Source organism: Artemia sp. Qi Xiang Cuo, chromosome 14 (genome assembly GCF_049724085.1).
Source record: "Artemia sp. Qi Xiang Cuo chromosome 14, ASM4972408v1, whole genome shotgun sequence".
NCBI lineage: Eukaryota > Metazoa > Arthropoda > Branchiopoda > Anostraca > Artemiidae > Artemia > Artemia sp. Qi Xiang Cuo.
This window is the reverse complement of record NC_142807.1, coordinates 2,949,340-2,971,669: the sequence shown is the minus strand read 5'-3', so window position 1 is coordinate 2,971,669 and position 22,330 is coordinate 2,949,340. Positions and strand designations below refer to the sequence as shown.

Genomic DNA, 22,330 nt, shown 5'->3' with positions numbered 1-22,330 from the left:
AGAAAAAATGCTTACATTTGCATATCCCGTCTGGGCTTGGGTGCCCGAAGGACCAGATAGTGCATGCTGGAGGGTCACTTCCTGACCTTGTGTAGGTGGGGCATCCCCAGAAGGCCCAGGCAACGCATGAATAAGGGCGGACGACTCGGCGTCACTATGTTCGTGCGCCGCTGGGTCAGCTCTGGAAGGTCCAGGTCGTTCATGGTGGAGGGCGTCGAGACTGGGGACAGTAATTTCAAGTACAGCTGGGACAGGGCATGGTCCAGGCGGCTGCACTTGGCCATGCAGTGTGGAGCTGTAGGGTTTCGACCGACGAGTATATAGTATAACTGAGGCTCGATTAAGAGTGGCTTGTGTAGGTGGCTGCACTTGGGCAGGCAGTGTGGAGCTGGGGGGCTTTGGCCAGCGATCATATTGCATGGCAGGGGGCGCATTATTGGCCCTCGTTTTCTTAGCAGGAGGGGGCACGCATTCTTCGCTATTTGCGTAAGACATAGGTCTCATCAAAGCAGTGTCCGCAAATTCTTCATAATTTGCCTTAAAGAAGAGAAGAAAAATCAAATCAAAATAATTTCTCCCTTTTTAAAGAAAGAAAATTATTAACCATAATTTTGTTTAGAAAAGTATCTTTTCAGTAAAGCAAAAAGTAAAAATTTCGCGAGAAATATAGTTGGCTTAGAAATCAAACATTTTTATTAGACAATCAGTAGTCTATAGCCATAGGATAGAAATCAATGTTCATATTTTTACCATTTAAATATTCCAGCCTATAGGCTATAAATTAGATCGTTAACCCATCGACCTGTAGGCCTATATTTTGCGATAATAGGTAAAAATGTATAAATAATATTAGCTTCATGCAACTCTCAAAGACTTTTCTAGCCCTGCACTGTTTGTTTTCATTTTATATTGATGGCGGTAGAATTGAAGGTATTGCCCTCCCCCTTCACATAAGACACTTTACAACGAAGCTGTTAGAAGTGATGTATTGCCCCCTTTCACATAATGTTCTAAATATAATGTTAAACTTGATTTGAAAATAATCTCTTTCTCTCCTTCCATATAGGTTACGAAACTACAATCTAATTATTCCCACAAAGTGTTTTAATTTTGACGGAGAAACCCTTTGACTTGACCGCGTTTGTAAACCGGAAAAAGGGTGACTGCTAATTTTAACTACGCACTGGAGTCTTGTGTCAAAACAGAACGGCATTTTCACTAAAAATTGACGGAAGTCAATGGTCACTTTAGCTGGAAATATAGAAGGAAGGAATTTATTGAAATGGTATGTCTTTTTGCGAGAATTTGGTTGTAAAACATTGGTGGAGGGAGGGGGGGATTTAGCTGGAAATATATTGGGAAGGAATTTATCGAAATGGTATTTCTTTTTGCGAGAATTTAGTTGTAAAACAATGGTGGAGGGAGGGGGGGATTTAGCTGGAAATATAGAGGGAAGGATAATTATTTCATTTTGCGATATTTTGGTTGTAAAACAATGGGGGCGGGAGTGGGGATGGAGCTGGAAATATATAGGGAAGGACTTTATCGAATTGCTATTTCTTTTTGCGAGAAGTTTGTATTGTAAAACAATGGTGGAGGGAGGGGGATTTAGCTGGAAATATAGAGGGAAGGAATTTATCGAAATGCTATTTCTTTTTGCGAGAATTTGGGATTGTAAAACAATGGTGGAGGGAGGGGGATTTAGCTGGAAATATAGAGGGAAGGATAATTATTTCTTTTTGCGAGAATTTGGGATTGTAAAACAATGGTGGAGGGAGGGGGATTTAGCTGGAAATATAGAGGGAAGGATAATTATTTCTTTTTGCGAGAATTTGGGATTGTAAAACAATGGTGGAGGGAGGGGGGATTTAGCTGGAAATATAGAGGGAAGGATGTCCATTGAAATGATATTTCTTTTCGCGATAATTGGGGATTGGAAAACAATGGGAGCGGGAGGGGGGATGTAGATGGAAATATATAGGGCAGGCTGTCCATGGAAATGATATTTCTTTATGCGAGAATTTGGGATTGTAAAACAATGGTAGAGGGAGGGGGGATTTAGCTGGAAATATAGAGGGAAGGAATTGATTGAACTGCTATTTCTTTTTGCGAGAATTTGGGATTGTAAAACAATGGTGGAGGGAGGGGGATTTAGCTGGAAATATAGAGGGAAGGATGTCCATGGAAAATTCGTTTGAAAATAAAAAATGTACTTACATGGTAAATTGAAGTTGCCAAGGCTTCAAGTTCATCAAATTTATCCATTGTTGTTTACACAGCGTCAAAATACTTTCTGATAATTGAATCACATTGCATGTCCGTTATATACGAAATCTCAAGGGTGAATTGTTATGTAACGGGGAAAATCATATGTAAGCAGGTCTCTGATTGGCTGAGAAGGAGGATGTATCCGACTCGCTGATTGGCTGAGAAGGAAACACGTGATCTAACTGTTTCCGGGAAAGTCATAATATTTGGCTTGAAGAACAACATCAAATACTATTTCTGGATCATAACATTCACGAAGGATTACGCAATCAATTTCTCGGAAATTCACTTCCCCTTCGAGTCCTAGATCAATAACATTGTTCCCGTTAGAATTCAATGCGCATGTGCAACCTTTGCCCCGGAGTTATTACACATAGAAACATCAAATAAATCGACCTTGGAAAAAGAGGTCATTGACCCCATTAACCACGTGTTCTCCCTAGGGAGGCTATGCCCTTATATGGGGTGCAAAAAAAGTTATAGGTGGCAGCAGGGGTGAGCAATGGGGGCTTTAGGGTCCCCTCTACTCTTACTACGAGGCGCCAAGTATCTTTTCCCGGTCTAAGCTAAATTATCGCCGACTCCGAGTCACCACACAAGTTACCAATAAAAGTTTTGCCGTCCTTGGGGTCGTTTAGCTTTTTAGGTGGATTCTTTAACATAATGACAAAAGAGGGTTTGGAAGACTGTGTGGGGGCTTGAGACAAAGAAGGCAACGGGATGCACTTCGACGGGACGTAATTATCGAATTTGACACATAGTTCGTTAACTTTACGATTAAGCGTAGCACTTGATTCCCCTGCGGTAAGTTTTACTTCGTCAGGCTCGTAAAGCACGAAACGTGGTAGTGGTATTTGCTTTTCATCACACTTTTCAAGAGTTTTAAGCATGTCCAGACAATGTCGAGAATACATTTCGGCTGGTCATTTCTGCTTTTTCTTCCAAGCCACCTGGAACAGTTTCCAAGATTTTTGAAGAGATAGAGAGAGAGAGAGGGAAAATTCATTTTTATTAAATATCAATATTCACAAAAAAACATATCAAACAGACCTACCACGTGAAAATCTATACAGATTTGTTTGTGGCAGGACTCTCTATTTTACTCACTCATATATATATATTGAAAAAAAACTTACTCACATATATAATGGAAAAAAATAATAATAATAATGCAATCATATAAATAAATAAGAAATAAACCTCATGGGAACCGCAAACCAATCCTTACACAAGACAAAAGATAGAATACAGCCCCCCCCCTCAGCCATCCCTATTCATTAAGAAATTCTTTAACCTATTTTTAAAAGAGGACACACTCTCAGCCATCCTAGTGTTTTCCGGAAGACTGTTCCATACCGCAACATCCACATGCCTAAATACAAAACTAAACCTAGCAGCGTGTTGTCTCTCATGTACTAGGTCCGAGGATCCTAGTATCATAGGAATGGTATGCAGAACTCAATGACAAAGCATTAACAAAATAATTATGTACTAAATTCTTTAAACACTGATGCACACAAATACCTCTCTGATATTTCCTTAATTGCTCGACATTTAAAATCTTAAAATGGTGACAACATTTCATAGTACTTTCACAGCTTTCAAAATCACCGAGCAGCCGCAGTGCTTTACTCTGCACAATTTGTATCCGTTTAAAATTTACAACAAAATTACTAGCCCACACAAAACAACCGTATACAATGTAAGGATGAATAAGTGAATTATATAAAATATAAAAACGGAAACAGGAAAAACATGTTTAAATCTACGGATCAGGCCTAAGCCCCGCGCAACTTTCACCGATATAATTTCACTATGTTTTTCCAATTTAAATTACAATAAATCTAAAAACCAAGATACCTTGTATCAAATATCTGCTTAATCTCTGTACCATTAAAATTAACCAAACCGAAAACATTATCAATAACTCCAGTACGACTAAAAATCATGTAATTAGTTTTACTCACATTCACTGCTAAGCAACTAAGACTAGTAAAAATATGCAGGTCAAGTAGCACTTTATTTGCTTTTGGAAAAAGATCACTCAAAACCTTTCCAGCAATCGTTATAGCTGTGTCATCCGCAAAGGATGTTATGGCGGCACCAGGAATGTAGAACCGTAATGAGTCGACGTAGATTAAATATAAAAGCGGACCTAACACAGAACCTTGGTGTTCTTCACATAGTACGGGAAGAGGTGGACTTACAACATCCCCCCCGACTAGACGCATTGATCTACCATACAGATACGAACGAAAACACTCAATTAAATTTCCCTTAATGCTTAAATGTGACATCCTATCTAACAACAGCTCAAAATTAACAGTATCAAAAGCTTTCTTAAAATCAATAAAAATAATTAAAAGAGTAGAGCCGCTCTCGAATACATTGTTTAAAACATCAAGAAGGTGGTGCACTGCATGACTAGTAGAATGATATTTTCGGAATCCAAATTGCGTGTCACATAAAAACCCAAGAGGATTAAGGTAGGAATATAGTTTCTTATGAACAACCTTTTCAAATATTTTTGAGAATAGTGGCAGAATCGATATAGGTCTCCAGTTTGAAATTTCTCTTTTGTCAACACCTTTATGTAAAGGTATAATGTTTGCTTGTTTTAAAGCATCTGGGAACTGACCTTTTTCCATAGATAGGTTCACCAAGTACAGAAGACAAGGCAAAAGGTAAGCGGCAACAGCCTTAAATGCCTTAAGGCTAAGACTGTCAATTCAAACTGAATACGACTTTATTGTTTTCAGTGCGTCCTCGAGATCAGACTGAGTGCACTCTACGAATTTCATGGAACGACCTTCCCCACGGTCATCAATAAACAGCTCATTTTTATACCCATTGTCGGCAACATCATTTTTAACATCAATTCCAACATTTGAAAAATATTTACAAAACTCATCACTAACACCTTTCTTAACTTTAACTTGTTTTTCACTGACTACAAGTTCATCCACCGGGTCTATAGAGTTATTACCACGTATTGCCTCATTTATCACTTGCCAAGTTCCCTTAACATTACCGTTTTTATCACGAAACTTCTCTGAAATTGATGACCTTCTGAGGGAATTCACATTGTTTCAAATTTTTCTAGATTCTTCAATGTTTCGTTGCATTGGAGAATAAAGGTACAACCGATAAGGTCTGTTCCTTTCACTAGTTTTCATCAAAATTTTATTTGTCACCTACAGATTCCTTGGGATATTTTTCTTTTTATGAACAACCTTCACAGGGCAACACTTATCATAAATAGGTGACAATATTTTTAAAAAAGTGTCAAACGCCGCCGATGCGTTTTCATTTTCATTCCTAACTTCCTCCCAAGAAACTATACTTATCTCTTCTTGAAACTGTTTTAAGATTTTCCGGCTTAAGATCCCTAACTGTTGTTTTCTCCATCTTAAAAACCTTTTTTCCAGTGTCCCGAATTACGCACGCCAAAGGAAGATGGTCAGAACCTGGACATATGATCACGCCGCAATAACTTTTTGGTATAAGGTTCGTCGATAAATAAATATTATCAATAAGGGTAGCCGACTGACTAGTAGAACTAGTTATGTTTTTAAGGCATTTTCTAAGCCTTAGAAATAGGGGAGAACAAAAATGGGAAATACAAAATACCTCCCTGGGGTATCATTTAAGTAATCTTGATACAAGATTCGTCGTTTAATTTAGCCAAAAAAAATGTATAATTTATCATATTAACCTAACTCCCTGTGAAAGTGCTATGAAAGCCTTCAGAAATCTGACTTCGTCAAAATAGGTTTCAAGGTTCTTTTTTTCTTTTTTTCATTCGTTTTCAACATACCTAGATTTTAAAACGGTCAGGAAGATAAATTTTCCGTCGGTGTTTCAATAAAATGTGGGAGAAATGAATTGAAGAATGTGAAAATTCTAAAAGATTAGCAAAAAACACCAAAACTTAGATTAAATTAAAGATACATATAAAAGAACATTAAATAAAATTATATGACCTTTGTTTTTATTGATCTTACGGACTCAAATATTGCCCAGTGAAGAATGACATGCGCGTTAACGCTGAGAATATGCACCTTGGTGTCTATCCAACACTTTTCTAATATCTTCTAATAGTTCAAAACTAAAACAGTCTATACCTATTACCTATAGTCTACAGTTTTTAGTTAACATTCACCATCAAGACAGAATTTGGGAGAGGGGTAGGTTTGAAACGTCTTTCCCCAATATCTTGGTTAAGCGCTGTGTACCTTGAGGAGCCAGCCCCCCCCCCATAATAAAAATAGTACCCTTTTTCCGTATAGAACAAATAACCACAATGCATTGTTTGGTGAAATCCAGTACTAGTAGGCATTCCGTCTCTTATTTTGATATGTGACAAATTTAAACTCAGTAGGCTATATCAATTACTTTTATTCCTTAGTTACTGGTGCATTATACGGGCACTTCTAAAAAGTCAAGTTAGGTTAATGCTAATGAAATAGAATAAAATAGGACGAGTATATAATAGTTTAAAAACAAGTTGGTGCGCTGGATTTAAGATTCTTTGTCCGAGAGGGATAGGGTTCGAATCCTAGTGTATCCAACTATTTGGTTTCGGACGGGTGTCAGTGGTGTGACTCTGTAAGCTCAATCAGAGTTGATCCAGCTCTAAATGGGTACCTGGAGAAATCTGGGGAATGTAAACAGGAAAAGTGTGCGAAAGCACAGGATGGTTGGCCCTCAACCCCCCCCCCCCCCCATTGCACTTCCTGGCTGAAGGGCCAAGAAAAGGAGATCAGCACCGCTGGTAGGGACTGTAAAGTCCAATGCCGTATATATTTGTTTCTTTATAAAACAAATTTGGGCTATATATTTGCACATTAGGGGGGAGGGGGTAAAGCATACCATATATTAAATACCTATCCTAACCTAGGTACCTTCCCCCCCTAAACTCCAAAAAACAACAGTTTAAATATCGTAAACGCAATAAAAACTACTCTTTGCATTCCATTTCTACATAGCGGTCTCTTGAAAATAATCAATAGAACAGATTCGAGTATCGATAACGTACATTAGTTGTATGAAAAACACTGTGTTCTCATAATTAATAAGATTTTTTTTTATCTGAGCATGAAGCTTTAAAGCGCACAGAAACAGTCATAAAGTTTTAGGCCCAAGACACACTTGGTGTTTTTTTTTACCTTTTAAACCAGTAGAACCCGTCGGTAGAAATTTCCTTACTGTACATGAATTCAAATTGTGTTAAAAAATATTTAGTTAAGGACAAATAAATTGGATTAGTTCTCTTTTTTATTTATGGTAAATTGGCTTTGATTTGTTTAGGGTCGAAGACAGGGGGTAATTTAGGCCCAACCCCCTGATGCTTCAAAATTCCTTGAATTTCTGGGCACTTCCTAATCATATTATCCAGGATTATTTTTTATACAATTGCCCTCTCCCATCCCAGATAAAAAAACACTCTCTCATCAGCAGTAAAAAACGCAAACTGTTTAAGAATATATTTAGTTCCATAGGCCACCGTCTCAGCGTAGGCGTTTAAATAAACGCCTACGGTGCATTCCTGCCGTCGGCGTCTGTTTTGCCAAGCGCTTTTTTTACCGACCGATCTGTAAGCCGCAATATTATTTTGTACACCTCTAAGAAACCCTCGGTAAAAAAAAAAGCGCTCGGCAAAGGGGCTTAGAGACTTACCTTCAAACAAACCCATTACGATCAAAAACTGCTAAGATTAGGTTTTACCATTAAATTGTCAGAACCATGATCTCTGCTACTACAATTAAATATACCATTTTTCAGCGGGCATATCCTATAAGCCAAAACACTGAAAATTTTACTGCGTCTGCTTGAACTTCTTAAATTATAGTGCTGCCATTTTTATTACTTGGTTTGTTTATTCAGGACAGTAATAATATTGTAATTCATAGGTTTTAAGTCATAAACATAAAATAATCACACTAGAACTGGCTGCAAGACATACACGTAAATTAAATTATTAACTTCACATTTACTAGAGGAAGTCGATTAATCAAACCATACCCAGAAATACCAAAAGAATAAAATTAGTCGTTTATCTTTTCTAATGATGGAAAATTCTTCTTCATCTGTATCTTTCATTTTTTTGTCCGTCGTTTTTTGTTCATTTTTTATGGATAGAATCTGCTCATCTCCTTTCTTAAAAATAGTCCTTGAATCGATGAAGACTTACGGCATATACTCGGTAAGTAACACATGAAACACCCCCTCATCAGGAGAGTCACATATACGACAAGTACACCTCTGGCACCTTCACTTTTCGTGTCCAATGATATTTCTCAAATATTTATAGGCATTGGTCTCATACCTTTCACAAGAAGTGCATATAAACAGAGAATCTTAAATTAAAAAAGGAAATCCGCAAGATTAGGTGCTTCGCTTAACTAATTTTTTTATATTGAAACGGGCTGGTGAGACAAGTGACCCTTCAAAGGTTTATTGATTTACAATCTACACAAAAACAGGACCATTTCTTTCGTTCGAGAGATAAGGTAAACCCAGTTCATCCAAAATACGTTCGAGTATCTGTAGTCAGGGTGTTGTCCCACGCGTGTGGAGTATTTCTCTCTAGCCCTGTATTTCGAACCGTTTATCTTTATTTGTAAAATTTTTAGCCAGTGACTTAACGTTTGCAGCACTTTCATGTAACCTTTAACGTTTGCAGCACCTTACTTGCATATAAAGAAAATGGTCCTTTGTACCTTTTATGATTATAGAAGGAGTTTTCGTGTAAAGACGATTTTTTTTAAAGAAGAAGGGTCTATGGTCGTTATTTGTGCCACTGCTAGTAAATATGACAATGTACTGTCTGTATTAAAAGAACTGTAGTAGCTCTCTGCAGCATCTTCTCCAAAATTAATAACAATGCCTCTGAGTGATTAATGTAGCTGTCACTAATCAAAAGTGTAAAAACTGAAAGGATCTAGCACAACTAGGAAAAAACACTAGCACAACACCTGTTGAAAGAGGAGCTTATTTAATTGTAGGAACAGAGGCGGAAGGTATGACAACTTACATTGGAAAATCTAAACAGAACAGAGTTTAACAGCCGGGGATCAATGTCAGCAGTCTCCTGAAGCCTCATGTACTTTATATGTGTTTGAAATCGGCCCTTAAGTAAAGTATCCTTTAAAGAATGAAGCTTTATATATAGTTATGTTTAATGGGGATTCCAGTTACTACATCGAGTTCCTACACAGCAATGCCTTATTATTGTATCTAGGGAAAAAAGGGGGGTCAGTGTTCTTTCTCAATGCTCAAGGGTTATGTCAATCAAATCTTGTTTTTTTTTCTTTCTTGGAGGAGTGAGGAAGGTCAAAAGGGAGGACATGAATTCTTGAAGAATGAACTTCAAGGAAGAGAGTACAGTTTGAAGCTTTGAACGGATTGGGGTAGAGGATTAGTGAGTAGCTGTGTTGGATACAGATAGCTTGGTGCTGTGATGAGTTGTTACTGGTAGTAATAGGTACTGTATCTGATTTTACTGTACTGCTTAGCTTACTGTTGTACTCTTCTAGTTTCTCTAGCTTTGCGCTGCAGTCTCCAAATTTAAAATGTTCTTTTTTTGCTACAGGAAAGTCCATCTGAAAGTGAGGAGGATGAATATGTAAAATTTTGGAAAACACTTTATCGTGCTGTTAAACCCGTGGAATGTCCTTTGAAGCTCGACCTTTGTCATTCAATGTATCTCAGCCTTGCAGGGAAAGATCAGGTATAGTGAAACTTTTATCTTTAATTGAAAAAGTTTGTGATAATCATTTATTTTAAAAAACTGTCGTACCCAAAACAGAGGGACCATTTGTAAAATATTTTATGACTTAAACACTTTTTGTTCTTTAAACTGGCTTATATTTTCAGAGAGGATAACGAATCACATGAAATTTAATCTCTCTCTCTCCTTCTATAAAAAAGGCATGAATCTTCCGGAATAAATTTGTTTTTTGTTTAAAAGGGCTCCATTTAGGGAAAAAATTTGGCCACTTGTCGAACGTTGTTTTTCGAAGAACCAGTATTTTTTCTTTCTGCATCGGGGTTCGCTTGAGGCTCTGGAATTAAGGATTTAATCATCAAGACAATCGAGAAAAAAGGTTTTTGACCCTTTCTCGGGTATCTGTGCCCGTAACATTTTTTACACGTTGATTTCACCTCGCTTGGCTGAACAACGTACGGTTGTGAGCTTCAAACTGATCAGGGGAAAGTGATTTTTGGTCTATTTCCAGGCAACTTCAGCAGCTTGATTTTGGAAGCCTATAATTTAATAGTCGGTTCTGTCTGAGCTAATCCACTTCAGTTGTGAATTATTCTAAATGAATTATTATTGGGGGTCTACCTTTTCTTTTTTGAATTTACATGAAAAAAAAACTTGATTTCTTGAATGCGAGTGTCCAAGTTCATTGGAAAGTAGGGGTCACCTCTTTTCGACTTAATAACCCAAGTTACAAATTTCGAGGATATCCAAGTACATTTTTAGAAGAAGTTCTTTAAGTTCTCCTATTGAATACAACCTGTCATAGAGTACTGCCATTGAAACTCATCTTCTTCCTTTAAAGTTTTAGGCTATTTTGTGGCTATAAAAGACTCTTAAAGTCTTGGTCTCGACTCCCGGTTTATTTGTTAAATTTTTCCTGCGCTTCTACGCAACAACTCCTCTTTTATTTTTGTTTCTTTCCCATGTTTTAGAAATCGTTTAATCATTTGACATAACCGAGCTGCTTGCATTGTATATTTAAATATTCGTCATTGATGCCAATTAAGACAGGTTGAAACACTGACCTTTATATATTTTAAAGATTATTTTACCCGCATTTAGGACTCGCCTTTTGAAGCTAAATATTGAAATCTTCAGAAGCTTCTAATTTCAAACTGATAGTGATAAACTGTAGTAAAAACAGAAGCCTCTTTATTGGAGTAAAATAAAACAAAAATAAATCATCAAGCTAAATCGTTCGTAGCAGAACCTTTAACAAGGCTATGTCAGGCCCTTGTAGCCTCTGCGTACGGTTTTCTCAAGCCAATCGAAATAAAATATTCAAGGAAAAGATTTTTTTTAAAAGCCCCGTAAAAAGTAAAGAAAGAAATAGTACTTAATCTCCCCAATAAACAGAAACCCATACTTATCCCCTAATAGGTCAGTTGTCGTCGAGTGAACTGAAAATAATTAACGTGGAAGAGATAATCCGATGTCTTGCTAATCTGTTTCCCTTAACTTTCTGGTAATAGAAACACGTGTCCACTGATTGAAAAATTTATGTTTGTCTTCTCAAGGGAAAATAAGATTTGCATCAATCTAATTCAATAATTCAGTAGAATGGGTATGCCTGCCGTTGTCATATAAGAAAGGGGTGTACAGCTGAAAGTGTAGAAGAGTTTTTTTTTATTTGAAAAGCCGTTGGGCTTGGTGAGTGAAACTTTCGGAGAGAGGAGGCCCCTTTTAATGAACAGCCTCTCATTTACATTTTACGGTCTATTTAAACAGAGTCAATACGGTGCCAAGGTGTGACTTTTTTTTAGAAAACCTTCGAGTAACATGCTATTCTTGTTTTATACATTAGGGTGGATGCTCCAATTAAAAATCTGTAAATATTTGAATTTGAGAAATATAATTTTTTCCCTTTAATATTTGAGCCCTGATATGTATCCGAATCTGAAAGTTCGCCTAGTTATCCATTCATCGTCCAATGCGAATGGGCCTCAAGTGTAATGCATACCTTCTACCCATGCATTTCCTTCTGAAATTTGTACTGGGGTTAAGGTACCCATTAAGTGGATCTCTCTTCCCTATCCCTGTTCAGCAGCGGAACTATTGATGCACAATCCGCTGATCCCTCATCTTTCATCATTGCCGGTCGTGATTTTTCGCTAGTCTTTTTTGCAGACGATATTCTGAACTCAAGTTGCAACATCTATAAACGAGGTTTTTGCATTGTTAAAATCCGTGTATGCGAGGCTTGGATTTGAACTAAATACCAAAAATCCTCTTGGGCTTTTTTAGATAGATAAAATTCCTCTCGGGATCAGCAAGATCAAGCCAGTTGATTTCCTAACATACATTGGTCTTCCCAGAGGCTCCTCAATAAAGCATATACGACAACTTTATACAGAAAACTTTTTTTTTATTAGCTTGTCAGTTTACTTGAAATGAGTTTCAAACTTTCTTGAAATAGAATTTAGATTACTGCTGGCTTTTCAGAATTGTTTCTGAAACATTGGTGTCCTTTTTTACAAAATGGTAAAATAAGTTATAATGCTAACATATTTCGGGAAAACAAAAAGGAAACAAATAAAGTTGGCAGAATTTTTTTTTGTATTTCCATATGCACTAGCAGAACATGGAGTCTTTCAAAGTTTTAAGCGACTGAGGGATCTTACAGCTCTTAAACTTTAGTGTGAGATAGCCAACAAAATGGGAAAATAGTACACGTTTTGTTGAAGTCACACAGTTGTTAAATACATTTATTTACTTACTTGTACTTGTTATTACGTTGCAAGCTCTTGCATCATCGTGGCGTTCGAGATCCGGAACTATATTAGGTTCTAGGAAGGTCTATGTGTAGTTGATCGGTCGACCATAGATAACCACTATCGGTTCCAGTGTCTTCCATATTTCCTGAACCCACGAAGCGGCTCCAGGTCGGGCTTGATGGCTGATAGGTGGGTTTTCTTTTGACCACAGGCTCACTTTCTCCACGACGGCAACAGGAAGCATTTCAGGCATTGCTTCGATCTCATGTCTTCAGGGTGTCGTAATACGTGGGCGAACGACTGAAGGCGTCTATATTTGATGACATGCGTGTAGGTCTATTACTTACATGGAAGGGCTTCTCGTGACTCATCTATATCAATTGCTTTTAGGATCCAGTCTATTACAAAGTTAAACAAAGTCAGGGACAGTAAGGACTATATAAAAAAGTAAGGACATGCTTCCATCAGCGTTAACTTGAGCCTTTGTACCTGTATTGTACGCCTGGATTAGGTGGATCAGCTTATTAGGTACGCCGTCTTCCATCATGGTGGCCTATATGGTGTCGCGTATCACTGAGCAGTAATGAAGTAAATGAGCACCTGGATAGTCTGTTGCTGATGTCTGAATATATGCTCTAGACTCTGTCTTAAGCTGAATATCTGGTTAGGGTGGCCAATCCCAGACCTCAAGCGTCCCTGGTTAGTTCTCCCATCACGAGCATTATGGATCCTGTTTAGCAATATAGTGGCAAATATTCCCTAAGGCCTCTTTGTCTGTAGATTCATTGTTTTTTTTTTTTTTTTTTTTTTTTTTTTTTTTGTCGCATTGGACGGCAGTTCATCGTCATTGAGATCGGCTAAGGCAGACAAATAGTTTGTTAGGGCCAAGGTAAAAGATCTGAGAACATCATAAAACGCAAGCTTTAAGATGTCAATTCGGAAGGAATGCTTCGACAGGGTTGTAACCTTGTGGCGGGGTTTTATGGTAGTTTTAAGGATATAGTTGTCGGAGCCGTATAGCCCCTGTTCGCACCCCTGGAAACGCGTGAGTCTGAAACCATTGATATCCAACGTTCTGATATCAGGAGGTAGTATAGCTGGACTTTCGCTCGTCCATCTCTTGAAATCCATGTGATAGTATGGATTGATTTGTGTCGGAAGTTAATGTTTGCTAATATAATGGCATTCTGCGTTGCAAAATCAAGCAGCGCTGCTCCACTAGGGCTTTGTTCACCATACCCACAGGCTCAAATAGAGACATTGGAGCTATCCAACTTCTGACTAATTCAGGCGTTGAAGTCTATGATAAGAACATCTTTCCGGGGTATTCTCTGTTTGACGATCTGTAACGGAGCGTAAAAACCCGCTTCGACTTCCTCTGGCACTTCCCTTGTTTGGGCGTAGAATGACACAACAGTGACAGCTAACTGGCCTCTAAACCTGGCACGAACAATATGCTCAGATATGGGGTCATAATCAATGATTTATTCAGCCGCTTTGAGTGATAGGACGAATTCGACATTCGCAACGGCAGAGCCGTCTGTAGAACCACAATTATACAGTGAAGACTTTTTGCCATCAAAGGGTTTCAACCTGCAGAGTCCCTCGGCAGTTTAGTCGTGTTTCAGAGACACACAGATATTTACAAATATCCAAATCATATGTGTAAACCTCTTCAGCAGCGTAAGCTTGCGTTAATGGACATTTTATTGAACAAAAATTCCAGCATTCGATATTTAAGACTTATCTTCGCGGTAAGATGTTGGCTTGCTCATTTTGTGAATAGTTCGCCATCAAGCTCTACGCATCGCTTGCTGGGAATACCGTAACTGAACTTGCAATAGTAATATTTGATGTCACCATGACAGTTGAACGTTTCGTAGAAATTTAGCTGACCGCAGGGACCCTAATCCTATGACACCCTCTACGTGTTTTGGCCTAGCAGATTCTAGGCTATTATGGTGCCCTCTAGACCTGTGGTTTTCAAACAATTTTGAGCCATGCTCTACTTAGACATTTCTAAAATCCTCATGCCCCCCTTGTGATTCTTAAATTTTGTTATTGAAATTTTACTTGTATTCAGCTGAAGGAAGCTTAAAAGACCGCAGTGGGGCCAATTAGGAGGGGGGGTGGAGACAAGGGACACGCCCCATAGATTGGGGAAAAGACCTTGTTACTTCTATTTAACAATGCTTTTGTATTTTGGCTATGTGCTATATTGAACTAGCGAGACACAATGACCGGTCGCTTGTATTGTTCACCCCTGTGATTTTGTTTTTTTCAGAGCCATGAAATAGCACTGTTACTTTTCTTAATGTTACTTAATGTTAGTGTTACTTTTCAATGACTTTGTTTTGAAATATTACCTCTGTCCTCATCCTGGAGAATCCTAAATATACCGATAACAGACAAGTTTGTTTTGAAATGTGTAAAACTATTCCTCTCTGCTGTTTTGCCCGCTGTCATAATCTCTAACTAGAGTCCAGTCAAAAACTAGGCGTCAGCTCGTCAGTTTTTTTGTTGTTGTCGTGAATCCCTAATCAAACAATGAGTAAAAAGTGACAGCAAACTTTGGACTTTTTCGTGGTATAAATTCGAAAGAAAAATAAAGAAACTTCTGTGCAAGAATCTGGCAATAATCTCATGAGTAGAAAGGGGGGTACCAGTCGTGACACTCACCCCTGCTGCCACCTACAACTTTTTTTAACACCTAATATGGGCATAGAGTCATTAGGGAGAACACGTGGTTAATGGGGTCAATGACCTCTTTTTTCCAAGGTCGATGTTGTTGTTGTTGTTGTTTCGGCCATGTGCATAGAGTCATTAGGGAGAACACGTGGTTAATGGGGTCAATGACCTCTTTTTTCCAAGGTTGTTGTTGTTGTTTTGGCCATGTGTATAGAGTCATTAGGGAGAACACGTGGTTAATTAAAGCGATTGGGAATTTGGAACACCTGTGCTGTCAGTCATTAATCAAATTGTTTCCGGGCAAAGTTTAATAATGTCTGACAGGTACTGTCAATCATTAATCAAATTGTTTCCAGGTGAAGTTTAATAATGTCTGACAGGTGATGTCAAGATTGATTGATATGTCACGAAATGGGAATTAATTTGTTGTTTCTAAGGGGAATTATTAATTCAAGAAAGGGGAATTAATTTATTGTTTCTAAGGGGAATTATTGATTCACGAAAGGGGAATTAATTTGATGTTTCTAAGGGGAAGGTGGGGAAGAGATATATTGATTGCGTAATCGAAGGGAGAGAATTCCCGAGAAATTGATTACATAATCGGTAGAACCCTATAAGGAGCTCGTGACGGGAATCCATTTATGGGCATAGAATGACGTAATCAACTATGACAAATGGATTACTGAGAAATTGATTACATAATAGGTAGAACCCTATCAGAAGGTCATGACGGGAATCCATTTATGGGCATAGAATGACGTAATCAAATTGGACAAATGGATTTCTGAGAAATTGATTACATAATCGGTAGAACCATATCAGAAGATCATGGCAGAAATTCATTTATGAGCATAGAATGACGTAATCGACTAAGACAATTGGATTTCTGAGAAATTGATTACATAATCGGTAGAACCCTATCAGGAGGTCCTGACGGGAATACATTTATGGGCATAGAATGACGTAATCAACTAGGACAAATGGATTCCTTAGAAATTGATTACATAATAGGTACAACCCTATCAGAAGATCATGACGGGAATCCATTTATGGGCATAGAATCACGTAATCAACTAAGACAAATGGATTTCTGAGAAATTGATTACATAATCGGTACAACACTATCAGAAGATCATGACGGGAATTCATTTATGGACATAGAATGACGTAATCGACTAAGACAAGCAAGTTACTTTCTTAATGTCCCTCCTAAACCCATTTTCAAACTTGAAGTACTTATCTTGTTCACTCACAACTATACTTTACAGCTTTTTCGATACCTCAACACCAAGAAATACTTTTCAAAGACCTTTTCAGAGCAAGTTACTTTCTTAATGTCCCTCCTAAACCCATTTTGCAACTTGAAGTACTTATCTTTTTCACCCACAACTATACTTTACAGCTTTTTGGGTGGCCCAACACCAAGAAATACTTTTCAAAGACCATTTCAGAGCAAGTTACTTTCTTAATGTTCCTTCTAAACCCATTTTGCATCTTGAAGTACTTATCTTTTTCACCCACAAGTATACTTTACAGCTTTTGGATACCTCAACACCAAGAAATACTTTTCAAAGACCATTTCAGAGCAAGTTACTTTCTTAATGTCCCTCCTAAACCCATTTTCCAACTTGAAGTACTTATCTTTTTCACCCGCAACTATACTTTACAGCTTTTTGGATACCTCAACACCAAGAAATACCTTTCAAAGACCGTTTCAGAGCAAGTTACTTTCTTAATGTCCCTCCTAAACCCATTTTGCAACTTGAAGTACTTATCTTTTTCACCCACAACTATACTTTACAGCTTTTTGTGTTTCCCAACACAAAGAAATACTTTTCAAAGACCATTTCATAGCAAGTTAGTTTCTTAATGTTCCTCCTAAACCAATTTTGCAACTGGAAGTACTTATCTTTTTCACCCACAACTATACTTTACAGCTTTTGAATACCACAACACCAAGAAATTCCTTTCAAAGACCATTTCAGAGCAAGTTCCTTTCTCAATGTCCCTCCTAAACCCATTTTTCAACATGAAGTACTTATCTTTTTCACCCACAACTATACTTTGCAGCTTTTTGAGTGTCCCAACACCAAGAAATACTTTTCAAAGACCATTTCAGAGCAAGTTACTTTCTTAATGTTCCTTTTAAACCTATTTTTCAACTTGAAGTACTTATTTTTTCACCCACAACTATACTTTACAGCTTTTTGGATACCTCAACACCAAGAAATACTTTTCAAAGACCATTTAAAAGAAAGTTACTTTCTTAATGTCCATCCTAAACCCATTTTGCAACTTGAAGTACTTATCTCTTTCACCCACAACTGTACTTTACAGCTTTTGGATACCTCAACACCAAGAAATACTTTTCAAAGACCATTTCAGAGCAAGTTACTTTCTTAATGTCCCTCCTAACCCCATTTTCCAACTTGAAGTAATTATCTTTTTCATACACAAATATACTTTACATCTTCTTGGATACCTCAACACCAAGAAATACTTTTCAAAGACCTTTTCAGAGCAATTTACTTTCTTAATGTCACTCCTAAACCCATTTTCCAACTTGAAGTACTTATCTTTTTCACTCACAACTATACTTTACAGATTTTTGGATACCTCAACACCAAGAAATACCTTTCAAAGACCATTTCAGAGCAAGTTACTTTCTTAATGTTCCTCCTAGACCCATTTTCCAACTTGAAGTACTTATCTTTTTCACCCACAACTTTACTTTACAGCTTTTTGGATACCTCAACACCAAGAAATACCTTTCAAAGACCATTTCAGAGCAAGTTACTTTCTGAATGTCCCTCTTAAACCCATTTTCCAACTTGAAGTACTTATGTTTTTCACCCACAACTATACTTTACAGCTTTTTGGATACCTCAACACCAAGAAATACCTTTCAAAATCCATTTCAGAGCAAGTTACTTTCTTAATGTCCCTCCTAAACCCATTTTCCAACTTGAAGTACTTATCTTTTTCACCCACAACTATACTTTACAGCTTTTTGAGTGTCCCAACACAAAGAAATACTTTTCAAAGACCATTTCAGAGCAAGTTACTTTCTTAATGTCCCTCCTAAACCCATTTTCCAACTTGAAGTTCTTCTCTTTTTCACACACAACTATACTTCACAACTTTTTGGATACCTCAACACCAATAAATACCTTTCAAAGACCATTTCAGAGCAAGTTACTTTCTTAATGTCCCTCCTAAACCCATTTTCCAACTTGAAGTACTTATCTCTTTCACCCACAACTAGACTTTACAGCTTTTTGAGTGTCACAACAACAAAAAATATCTTTCAAAGATCATTTCAGAGCAAGTTAATTTCTTAATGTTACTTCTAATCCCATTTTCCAACTTGAAGTAATTATCTTTTTCACTCAAAACTATACTTTACAGCATTTTGAGTGTCACAACACCAAGAAATACATTTCGAAGACCATTTCAGAGCAAGTTACTTTCTTAATTTTCCTTCTAAACCCATTTTCCGACTTGAAGTACTTATCTTTTTCACCCACAACTATACTTTACAGCTTTTTGGATACCTCAACACCAATAAATACTTTTCAAAGACCATTTCAGAGCAAGTTACATTCTTAATGTCCCTCCTAAACCAATTTTCCAACTTGAAGTACATATCTTTTTCACTCAAAACTATACTTTACAGCTTTTTGAGAGTGTCCCAACACCAAAAAATACCTTTCAATTACCATTTCAGAGCACGTTACTTTCTTAATGTCCCTCCTAACCTCATTCATCAACTTGATTGAATTATATTTTTCACCCAAAAAAATCATTTAGATATTTACGGAGAACAACTAACCAATAAACACTTTTAAATGACCATTTCTGAGATCGATCCTGAATTATTGTAAATAATCAACCATTATTCCAACTTGAATTCCTTATCTTTTTCACCCACAACTATACTTTACAGCTTTTTGAGTGTCCCAACACCAAGAAATACTTTTCAAAGACCATTTCAGAACAAGTTGTTTTCTTAATATGCTTCTTAAACCAATTTTACAAATTCTAAATTTTTCAATAGTAGATAGAAAAAGCTATATCATAGCTGTGAATATTTTCTCGGAAGATAAGCAGTTCTATTTCAATTTTAAATTTTCTCAATGAAGTGAAGAAAAGTTCAAGTTCTCTTCTGAATTTTCTCAATGAAAAAGAAATTAGTTTCTATTCAATTCTATTTTTCCAAATAATATAAAAATTTTCCACTTTAGTTCAGATTTTTCTCAAAGTGATGAAAAATTTAAAATACTGTTCCAAATTTTTTCAACGAAGTGAAGAAAAGTTCAAGTTTTCTTCTAAACAGTACCAAAGAACACACTTCAATTCTAATTTCTCCAGAAAAAACAAAACTCTTCCACTTCTGTTCTTTATTTCAAAAGACATGAAGAAATTTAAAGTTCAAGTCTAATTTTTCGGTGGAAGATAGAAAAAGTAATCCCCAACCCGAAGGAACCCCCCGGTCCTCAAAGGCTCAAGGACCCCCGGTCCCCACAATGCCCACCAAAGGACACTGACCCCAAAGGCCCCCACAGGCCCCCCGACAAACCCAAAAGACCAACAAACAAAAATTTCTCTTAGAAATAATATTTTTCATCACTGATAAAACTTTTCCGTTCGAACTAGCAAGTTTTCTACCTAAGATACCAAATATTTTCATAGAAGTAACATTTGTTGATTGTGATAACAACTTTTCTGTCAGAAGTAGCATGTTTTGCTTAACACTAACAAACCCACTCATCAAAGTAATGATATTTTACTTTAATACTAACATACTTTTACTGAACACACGTAAATTTCTCTTAGAAATAATATTTTTCGTCAATGATAACACTTTTTCTTTTCGAACTAGCAATTTTTCTATAAAATATACCAATTTGTTTCTTTGAAGTGACATTTTTGATTGTGATAACAACTTTTCTGTCAGAATTAGCAAGTTTTGCTTAACACAAACAAACCTCATCAAAGTAATGATATTTTACGTTAATACTAACATACTTTTACTGAACAAACAACAATTTTTCTTAGAAATAATATTTTTCATCAATGATAACACTTTTTTGTTCGAACTAGCAAGTTTTCTACCAAAGATACCAAATATTTTCATAGTAGTAAAATTTTTTGATTGTGATAACAACTTTTCTGTCAGAAGTAGCAAGTTTTGCTTAACACTAACAAACATTCTCATCAAAGTAATGATATTTTACCTTAATACTAACATACTTTTACTGAACACACAGAAATATCGCTTAGAAATAATATTTTTCGTCAGTGATAACACTTTTTCTGTTCGAACTAACATGTTTTCTACCAAAGATACCAAATTTTTTCGTAGACGTACCATTTTTTTTATTATGATAACAACTTTTCTGTCAGAAGTAACAAGTTTTGCTTAACACTAACAAACATTCTCATCAAAGTAATGATATTTTACCCTTAATACTAACATACTTTTACTGAACAGACACAAATTTTTCTTAGAAATAATATTTTTCCCAAAGATACCAAATTTTTTCGTAGACGTACCATTTTTTTATTATGATAACAACTTTTCTGTCAGAAGTAGCAAGTTTTGCATAACACTAACAAACATTCTCATCAAAGTAATGATATTTTACTCTTAATACTAACATACTTTTACTGAACACACAAATTTCTCTTAGAAATAATATTTTTCGTCAGTGATAACACTTTTTCTGTTCGAACTAGCAAGTTTTCTAGTAAAGATACCAAATTTTTTCTTAGAAGTAACATTTTTTGATTGTGATAACAACTTTTCTGTCAGAAGTAGCAAGTTTTGCTTAACACTAACAAACCTTCTCATCAAAGTTATGGTATTTTACCTTAATACTAACATACTTTTACTGAACAAACAAAAATTTTTTTTTTAACACAACCTCTAGGCAGGCATGCCTTTCCAAAAACTAACCTGACAAGTATGTGTCCAATAAGAGAGTCAGTCATTCATACTCCTGCCATTTACCCGTGCCCCAGCCATTTAAACATTTGCCTCTCAATTACTTGGACTATCTGTCTTGGCTTTTCTCTGTCTACAATTACCCAGCCCAGTCTTGTTGGCACCGATTTCCCAAAAACTTGATAAATTCAATTCAAAATCAACGGACTCGGTATGATTAGGTTAGGTTAGATTAAGTTAGGTTAAGTTAGGTTAGGCTAGGTTAGCCTACGTACGCGCGTGTACGTAGGCTAACCTAGCCTAACCTAACTTAACCTAACCTAACTTAATCTAACCTAACCTAACCTAATCATACACCTAACTTTTTGCCTGTCTTTCACCTAACCTAGGCTAACCTAAGTGAAGCATACGTGGGCTAACCTAACTTAACCTAACCTAATCTAACCTAACTTAATCTAGCCTAACCTAACCTAACCTAACCATACTCACCAGAAAAGGTTAGGTTAACTTATCATGAGTGCTCATGATAAGTTAACCTAACATAACCTACCTTAAACATGTAGAAATGTTTCTATTTATTTATTAATATTTATTTATATCTAACCTAACCTATTGTTTTGGAGTTTAGATGAACGAGTTTGAACGATTGTCTTTAATAATAGAACGAGTCCCTCATTTTGTAATTAAAAAATTTGAGGGGTAAATCCATAATACAAAGGAGCTAAAATTTAATTTAAAATTAGAATAGAACTTTAAATTTTTCATCTCTGAGAAAAAAACAGAACTGAAGTGGAACCTTTCTATTTTCTTAGAAGAATTAGAAAAGAACTTTGAATGTTTTATGTCTTTGAGAAATTATGAACTGAAGTGGGAGTTTTTTTCATTTTCATTCACATAACCTCTTCTAAATTAACCTTAAAAAAATGAAATAAAGCTATGTCAACT

At 36.5% G+C, this 22,330-nt stretch overlaps 1 protein-coding gene across 2 annotated transcripts in view; it reads left to right on the top strand.

Annotated features, from left to right (window-relative positions):
• LOC148944040 (uncharacterized) overlaps positions 1–22,330 on the top strand; it is a 102,043-nt gene that overhangs the window by 53,179 nt on the left and 26,534 nt on the right. For both annotated transcript variants that reach the window (XM_089100291.1, XM_089100289.1), the window contains exon 3: positions 9,863–10,000. In XM_089100291.1, coding sequence (XP_088956417.1) covers positions 9,863–10,000 — 138 coding nt within the window. The remainder of the gene's footprint in view (positions 1–9,862; positions 10,001–22,330) is intronic.